General features: G+C 40.5%; 1 protein-coding gene across 1 annotated transcript; it reads left to right on the top strand.

Moving 5' to 3' along the window:
* Positions 1-814: 814 nt before the first annotated feature.
* Positions 815-7,013, top strand: LOC102307360 (visual system homeobox 2). Its single transcript, XM_005914445.2, has 5 exons — positions 815-1,339; positions 1,877-1,964; positions 2,547-2,670; positions 4,684-4,864; positions 5,529-7,013. Exons 1-5 carry the CDS (start codon positions 907-909, stop codon positions 5,855-5,857), a joined length of 1,155 nt encoding a protein of 384 aa, XP_005914507.1. The 5' UTR covers positions 815-906; the 3' UTR covers positions 5,858-7,013.
* The last annotated feature ends 2,331 nt before the right edge of the window (positions 7,014-9,344 follow it).

The following is a 9,344-nucleotide window of genomic DNA, read 5'->3' as shown; positions in this document are numbered from 1 at the left end:
GTGAGTGTACGAGCCCTTCCTTAAATTTGACCTATGAAAGATTTCCTTTTTTCCTTCCTTTTGTTCTTTATATCAAAGAGAATTGGTCCCTCTATTTATTATTGGCATAATTCACGAGAAAGCATGGCTGTTATTAAGATGAATTTGCACGTCAGAACAACTATTTCATAGTATGATTATTTCGTGTCTTTAACGGACGAATTAACTAATTATGGCCTCCTTTGTGAAATGTAGTGTTTATCGATTAATACAGCTTTTACAAAGGGCCTTCAAAATACCCTTATTGTTCTAAGAAAACAAACACAAATATCGGGCTTATTAAAGAGGGTAGAAGCACAATTTTATCCAGGTTTAAGTTACATTAAATTATATTCATATATATTCTTGTTTTCTTTGTTTGTTATTTAGTTATTTTGCCAGTAATTTTCAATACTGACATCGTTTGATGCTGATTTCCTGGACTTGATGGGTTAATCCGGCTGTTTAAACTCAATGAGTCGGATCAGATGATCACACATAGAAATGCCAAGAGCTGCAGTGAAAGTAAGCCTTATTCTCGATGTAAGACAGGGGAAAAGAGTATACGCTGTCATTTCAAACCCAAAGGTTTTCCGATGAGGGTCTATAAAGCAGCTCCTTAGTAGTGATTGATCATCACCAGCCGGAGGCTAGTAGCTGTTTTACAGAAAATCCATCAAAATATATTCCGTATGTGCGATAATAAAGCTCCGGAGCAACCACAAACTTAGTTTGCAGTCTCTCCTCTCTTGTGATTGGCTGCCGCCTGTTGAATAAAAAGAGCAGTGGCGATAAAGAGAGAGAGTCACATTGCGGACTGCACCGGGGACTCTAGCTTTTTTTCTTTCTTTTCTTTTTTTTGGAGGGAGCGGAACAAAAAGTGGGATCATGACGGGGGAGGAGGGAGCAGTGCATTCAGACTCAGAGAATAAACAGAAATCAGCTTCACAGACTTGCGTGAGCCACGGGGGAGCCCACCAACAGCCGCCTGCAACCTGGAAGATGGCCCCCACTGCGCAGCGGCGCACCGGCTTTGGGATCCAGGAGCTGCTCGGCCTAAACATAGAGCCGCCGGCGGCACCGAGGCGACCGCTGGAAGCTCTGCCGCACAGGGCGCACATTCTGGCCGCCAGGTCAGCCCTGGGACATGGAGGCCTCGGGGTCGGCGTAAGCTTATTGCGACCAGACAGCATACACTCGTTTTACAGCCAGCCTGCTTTTCTGGAGGTGCTGTCAGAGGCGCAAAATGTGCACCTGCAGCCGCTGCACAGGACAACGCGCGTGGACTCTGAAATGGACGCGCAGCACTCCACCAGCTCCGGTGAGACTTCAAGTCGCTGAAGCACGAGGATAGTTTCAGTCAGTCGGAGTGTTTGTAATATTTAAGTTTATGTGAAGATTAAAATGTCATGTCAAATCCCCGAACCAACGTGAGGCAACAGGGAAAAAAATGTCTCACTAAAAGCAAATGAGAAAAAGAAGAAACGAGAAGTTGTGCTGAAAATGCGCAAGTTAGGGTCGAACGGAAAAGGCCTTTGTATTTATATTTATTAATTTAATTAATTAATTATTAATTATTAATTATTTAATTATTCATAAAATTGTTTTGTTTTTTTACATGGCTGTGATTTTTTTTATTCCAGGTGTGATGTGACACATTTTCACTTTTCCATTGTAATATCTGTGTTGTTTTTATATTTATTTATCATTTGTCGTCAAAGAAGATGAATATGATAATTTAAATAAATAATCGGCTCCAGTTTGTTATTCTAATTATTATTAGTAGTAGTAGCAGTAGTAGTAGTATTGTTACCAGTAATAATATTTTTTAACCTTTAACCTTTAAAATCATCCACAGATTCTGATGATATGAGCTCCTCCGGCGATCAGAAATTCTCCAAATCCTCTATGGGTCAGAGCAAGAAACGAAAGAAAAGACGACACAGGTAAAAAACAAACAAACAAACAAACAAACAAAAAAAACCGAAAGAAATATTAGGTCGTTATTTGTCGGTTTGGGCTTCAAGACACATAAGATCGGTGAAGCTCACGTGAGCTTACGGTGTTTTATTTAATGCCGTATTTGGCGTAAGAATAAGGAGATTTTTCTGATTTCCTTCTGGATGATCTTTTTGACTTTTCTTTTTAACGTGTTCTTGTTGCTTTTTTCTTAATAAAAAATATGAAGGATATATATTTTTATTTTCGTTTTGTTTTTTTCTGTATTTGTATTTATTCACAAGACACAAGATATATTCATATTTATAGGTGAAGTCACCATTTTCTGGTTTAAGTGGTGCCTACATTAAAAATGTAACTAAGCTGATATCAACTAAAAATAATAAAATACTTTATAATGATATTTTTTCATAAAAAGATATTTCCTGAAAAATAAAAACCAGGTGAAATGAATGAACAGGCACAAGAAAAGCCATCATCACTGATAACTAATCAGACTGAAAGCATGATTGATTTTAAAAAGACTAAAAAGGCATCCAATCGTTTTTGGTCTTTTATTTTTCCTGCAGAACAATTTTCACATCCTATCAGCTGGAGGAGCTGGAGAAAGCTTTTAATGAGGCTCACTATCCAGACGTCTATGCCAGAGAAATGCTCTCCATGAAGACTGAGCTACCAGAAGACAGAATACAGGTGGGATCATGTCTCTGCATGAAAGCAGAAATCCACACTCTGATATCTTATATTTTCCACATGAACATGTTTTCATCAGCTAACATCTTGATGTCTTTGACATCAAAATGTGGGCAGGTGATTCAGCTATTTGGTGCAATATGAACACTACCTCAGAGGTGACATCTTCCGTCACTATAGCAGACAGATAGAGCCAGCAGTCACCTGCTCCATCATCATCTTCACAAGGTCTTCACATTAGCAGGCACTTCACCTTCACACTGTAATTAGTTAATAGAGGAGAACTTATCACGTCTCTTCCTGGGAGAGGCAGGCCGCAGCCCTGAAATGAAATGATAACTACATAGAAATTAATTAGCAGAGGTCAGCGGCTGAGCAGGGGCCAGTGCCCGGCTGCTACGAGCATTTTAATTTCCCGTGATATTTGAGCGCCTGTCTCCCATCGACCGGGCCTGGAAATTAACTTATTTTTCAATCAGCCTCTTTGCCCCCCTCGGGTCACCTCGCAGGAAGCAAAGACACACACGCTGTCATGCACACTCACACTGCTGCTGTCAAAAAGCATGATTGCTCATCTGGGGCCCATCTTTTTATGAGATGGAGGTTATCGTCAGATCTACCTGAATAGCTTTCCAGACCCAGCTTTCATCGTTTTTAATTCCAGGTCTGGAAAACGCATGCACGCACACACACACGCATGCTCATGTCCACACACACACTGGCACACGCACTCCACACACCATTTCTTACAATCTCATCCTGCATCCACGGCCATTTTAGGATGCTCATTTTTTCCCCCTGTTTTCCTCATCCATATTCACAAGCAGGCTGAGATGATTACACGGTCTGGCCTGGTGGAAATCAATTTAGGCACCTGAAACAGAAACACACACACACACGGGATAAGCATGCACGGGCTCAACACATTTGTACTGAAAATTAAAGTCCAGTTTGTGTGTTCAGACTCATACTGTGCAACATGTGCATGTGCAAAAGAAAACATTTTTAAGAAGATGTTTTTTAAGCCTCATTCCAATCTACCAGTCATATCCCAGTGCAACAAATAAAATATTACTGCACTCTGACGTGAATTGTATTATAAGGAGTTCAAAAAGCTACAAAACGTTGAAATTAAAGGAAAATGACTGTTTAAATTTTTTTCAGAGCTTCAGAATTTTCCATTGTGCAACAATATTTGTCATTTCTGCAGAATGTCTCCAAATGTGTTTCCATATCACACACATGTTAATTGCATGCTAGACAATATTTTCCACTTCTGATATCACATGTTCTGCTCCCACATGCATAAACAGCCTTTATAACAGGGGTGTCAAACATATGGGCCAGGGGCTAGAATCAGCCCGCCAAAGAAATATGTGAAGGACATAAACTTTAGACTTTTAACTCTATTTTCATACGTTTTACAGCTTTTCCTACTGAAAAAGACCTCCTCTGAGACCATTCATACTATAACAACGTAAATAAGTAATAGATAAACCATGAAATGACAGAAAGTTCTTGTATTTTAACGTCTAGTCTAGAAATGTATGATGTGCACAGTTGTTATATCTGACAGTCACTAGTCAATCTCCTGATTAGTTTAGCAGAGGCTAGCTAAGAAAACTGGTTTCAAGAGCTAACATAGACACACATATTCCAGCTGTTCAGCCAGAGTCACTTTAGGTCCTTGTTCGTCAGGACACATGAGTGTGAAATTTCTTACAGGGCAGCTGTGGCTACAACTGTAGCTTGCCTCCACAAGTGTGTGAATGTGATAGTGAATGAATATTGGTATTGTAAAGGGCTTTGGGTGCCTTGAAAAGTGCTATATAAATCCAATCCATTATTATTAAAAACCAAAATAAAAATCCATCAAACATTTCCATTGAATAAATAGAGAAGATATTGATAAGTGATAAGCTAACAGAATTTTTTGTAATTTTACATTTAAAAAAAATCTCAGGGATTACATGTGTGATAAAACGTCCTCACCACTTAAAATTATCTGTCCAGGTGTGGTTTCAAAACCGTCGGGCCAAATGGAGAAAAAGGGAGAAGTGCTGGGGGCGCAGCAGTGTGATGGCAGAGTACGGCCTGTATGGAGCCATGGTCCGCCATTCCATCCCGCTGCCCGAGTCCATCCTCAAGTCAGCCAAGGAGGGCAGCACAGACTCTTACGCGCCGTGGTTACTGGGTGAGTCCCATGGGTACTACATGTCAATCGCCTCCCTCACAACTCTTATTAATTATGAATCATCCTCCATCATTTGATATGCATTTTAAAAAATACACATCAGAAGCACATTTTGCAGAAATCTGCTAACACTCTCCTTTCTTTGACTGATAAATCAAATGCTAAACAATTAAAACAATCTTCTTTTATTTTGGTTGAATCCGCCTTTAAGTTATCTGTCCAAAAAAAGTCTCTTGATGCAAAAAGAAAAAAAAACCCTACATATTTGTGGACTGTGTTTGAGATTGAGTTGTGTCCTACGAGGACGGGGGTTAGCTTGCCTGAAATCAGGAGCCAATAAAAGCCTCAGCATCTCATTAAAAAGGTAGAAGTCAATACAGTGATAATCCTACTTCATCAGGGCAGATTAGACCAGATCTCCTCTCTCACCTCATGTCAATTGATTAGTTTAAATCAGTTACGTAACTCTAATTGAATAATAGGTTCTATTTGCCAATCTATCCCCTATGTATGGATCATTCCTTAACGCTCCTTTTTTTTTTTACTTCACTGTCAAACATCTCAGTACGTTCGTTAAACTCACAGAAATAATCACAACAGGAAAGCTCTTTCATCTGTGACTTCTCCGTTCTCTTCTTTAAAAAAATACTGTTTTCCTGTCCAGGTATGCACAAGAAGTCTCTTGAAAATATCCACACGTCTCCAGGAAAAGCCCACAGCCTGACACCGCCACCAGCTTCACCGGCACAAGAGAAATTGGTGGATAAAGTGATAGAGGAGGATAAGCCGAAGCAGAATAAAGACACCGGTTCACCGATTTCTAAAGAGGAACTGAGGGAGAACAGTATTGCTGCGCTGCGAGCGAAGGCGCTGGAGCACAGCGCTAAGATGCTCGGGACAGTTTCTGACAGAACAAACATTCACGTACCTCGTAAAGAGGAGGCTGAGGAGGAGTTGACGGAGAAGGAAACGGCGAAAGTGAGGAGAAACTGAAAGAGGCTACGGGATGCGCTCTGCAGAGTGGCAGTTCTAATGTTCAGAGGCGGCAGTCTTATTGTGTTGGTTAAACTGAATCTTGATGCACGCGGAGTCACTTTGTGTTATCATACGTTCCCTTAGGTTTATGTCTGAACTCAAGTCTTTAGCTCTGCTGACTGATTGAGCTTCAATAACTCAAATGTTGTGATGTTTGTACAGCTAACCAAAAATGCACAACACATTTGTGCATGTCTTCTCCTGCAGCTGATGAGGAAGGGAAGGGAGGAGCACAGAAATGTTTTCTTTTGAGTTCATAATGCCAGGTGGCAAATTAAAAGGAAAAACCTGACTTCCCCACATCTACAGTTAGAGGATCGAGTGGCTTTGATGTTGTTATTGTGCTGTTGTGACATGGTTTGGATTCACTTGACCCCTTTAGATGGAAAGCTTGTTGGAAATCGATGCAAAGTTGATCTGAGCGATCGCTTCCATGCTATGATGCAACGTTTCTGTCCTACTGGATGACACCGCCTCTGTCCATACAGGACACGAGGGATCGTGATTGATTATTCAAAAGTAAAATCATGTGAATTGTGAGATACCTGTATAGCCGTAAAGCAGTGGCAGGTTTCGTTTTGTCTAAACCAAATGAGGGAATATATTTTTGAAGAATACTCTTTGATCACTGATCACTGCAGTGGAGCTCAATCAATCCTACGGCACGCTGAACTTGCTCTGGCAGCACATTACCATATAAAAAAAAAACTTTGTGTTGTTTTTTTTTTTAATGTAGTGTGTCATTCTTCTGTCATACAGCTACAGCTCTGTGATTTGGCAGCTTTTCATGTAAGCAGAGCCTGGATTCAAGAGACTTTATATAACTTTGACCTCTGACTTTTCTGTGACCCCACGTCTCGGCTCGGTAACTGACACAGGTATCACTAAAAACAGTCGATACCAAATCCTGTTAAAAGGTTTCCTCAGCTCTTAAATAAGTGGTGTAAATTTTGAACATGCCCCATAGGTAATATGGCGTTATGTATAGTTAACACCAAGTGTGTGTTTGTTTCTGTATAAATGTAATTGTAGCAATTAAATCTTATTGGTATTTAAATAATGTGCTTTTTGTTGCTTCGTGTGACCTGTGCAGAGTTTGAGAAAGGTACGCTTCACTGTGGAGATTTTATAATGCAATCAAAATAAAACCTAGGTGGTTGGAAGTAACATTAAAAAACTAAACAAAAAAACAATTGAAACTGAGAGGATGAAAGTCATAAGGCCAAAAGGATCATATAAAATGATCTTTAGCCTAAATTAAAATAATGCTGATGCTGAAAGGTGAGCAAATCCAAATCTTTTTAATATACTGTAGTTAACTATAAATCCAGGAATGACCGGCTGTCAAAGACATGTCCTTTAACCTGCTGCATCACTAAGTCCTGCATCTAAAACACGCTTGGTTTAGCTCTGTAAGACTGCACTGAATAAAATCAGCAGGCAGGTCATTCGGCATCTGTTTCAGGCATATTTCGCAGGTTAATCAACCTCTGAAAAGCTGCTGGTACTTGAAAACTATAACCGTTAGGGCAGAGGTTAATGGGAATTTCACACTGACAGCAAGCGATTATGAAAACAGATGGATGGTTTCTTTATAACCTGTTGCAGAATGCACTAAGCGACACTCTGGAGCCTTTTAGCCTTCAATCTCTTTTAATGAGGTCTGTATGAGTTGCAGAACAGAGAAGAAAATAGAACTAAAATAAATACTATACGTCCCTACCCTTACCTATGGCCACAAGCTGTGGGTAGTGACCGAAAGAACGAGATCGCGGGTACAAGCGGCGGAAATGAGCTTCCTCCAAAGGGTGGCTGGCCTATCCCTTAGAGATAGGGTGAGAAGTTCAGCCATCTGGGAGGGGCTCAGAGTAGAGCCGTAGAGAGTGATGTGCTCCTCCACATCAAAAGGAGCCAGCTGAGGTGGTTCGGGCATCTGACAAGGATGCCTCCTGGGCGCCACCTGGGTGAGGTGTTCCAGGCATGTCCCACCGGGAGGAGGCCCCGGGACAGACCCAGGACACGCTGGAGAGATTATATCTCTCGGCTGGCCTGGGAATGCCTTGGTGTTCCCCCGGATAAGCCAGGGGAGGTGGCTGGGGAGAGGGAGGTCTGGGCTTCTCTGCTTAGGCTGCTGCCCCCGGATAAAGCGGAAGAAGATGGATGGATGGATGGATAAATACTATTACATATATATGCCAGTGTTAATATTACATATAAAATTAAAGATGACCCAGTGGTGTGGGGGTTAGCACTGACACCACACAGCAAGCAAGTCCTGGGTTTGAGGACATGTTCTGTGTGGGTTCTCGCAGACTTCTTCCCACAATTCAAACACATGCCTGTCAGGTTGATTCTAAATTAGCTGTACATGTAAATGGTTGTCTATTTCTCTGTTTGCCCGGCAACAGTCTGTTGACCAGTCCAGCTGTGATGGGGTGAAAGGTGGGATAGGATAAGCAGTCAAGAAAATGGATGAATATTTAAAAAAAACTGGTGAGTTAAGGTCTTAGAATAAAACATGTTTTTTAGTACAGAAATGACTAACCAACCTACTTAAAAAACCCACTGAGGACCTGCTGTAGTGACACATGTCATCACAGTTGCATAAGACTGGATAAAGTTTAATTATACCAAAAGTTAGGAAATTAGTGTGCTACAGAAGCCAAAACACACAACCTGTACAACACAGCTTGAATAAACAAGACCTATTATGTTTGTGCTCATCTTTGTTATACACTGAACGTTATGGTGAATGGGGGTACATAAAACATGACTTTAGAATAAGGTGTGCAAGCAGTCCATGTGAGCCAAGATCCCAGGCAGTTTTTTCTTCTCCTGGATCTACATGATGTCATTTAAAGCAGATCATCCATACCAATCAGAAGAAAGGCCCAGTAGAAGATAAAAGAGGATTATTTTGAATTATGAATCACGCAAAGTTTCTCTAGTAAACTTAAAGAAAAAAGTATGAACCTGGAATTAGGTATGATGGAAGTTTTACTTTTATAAAGTTTATCTCAGCACTTCTTTATCTTTAAAGCAATCCTCACAGTGATGTGTAAAATACAACAAGCAGAACTTTACACTGTTGTAAAGCCTATGTCTTAGCTCTCATTAATGGGCTGATTGATCCAGATATTGATTGCATTGGATCTATACTAGCACAATATGATTAATACTATGTTTCTATCCTTCAAGTTGTGTATGCAACCCAATGAATTCTATTAAATTAATTAATTATTTTGGGGAAAATAAACAAATATACTTCAAACTGGTATTTATTTGGTGTTGGATCGATACCAACTGCTCTTCTTTACTCACCCTAAATACCACTCTTTTGAGCCAAACAAAGCAGCTCCACTTGGTGGCCACATACGAAAACACTGTTAAGTGAAGTTAAGTACAAGCTGTACGCGGCTGCAGCTGGCATCGTAGGTGGCAGTCT

This window comes from Haplochromis burtoni, unplaced genomic scaffold, assembly GCF_018398535.1.
Source record: "Haplochromis burtoni strain Fernald_Lab_line unplaced genomic scaffold, NCSU_Asbu1 Contig_8, whole genome shotgun sequence".
Lineage (NCBI taxonomy): Eukaryota > Metazoa > Chordata > Actinopteri > Cichliformes > Cichlidae > Haplochromis > Haplochromis burtoni.
This window is presented reverse-complemented; position numbering and strand designations above follow the sequence as displayed.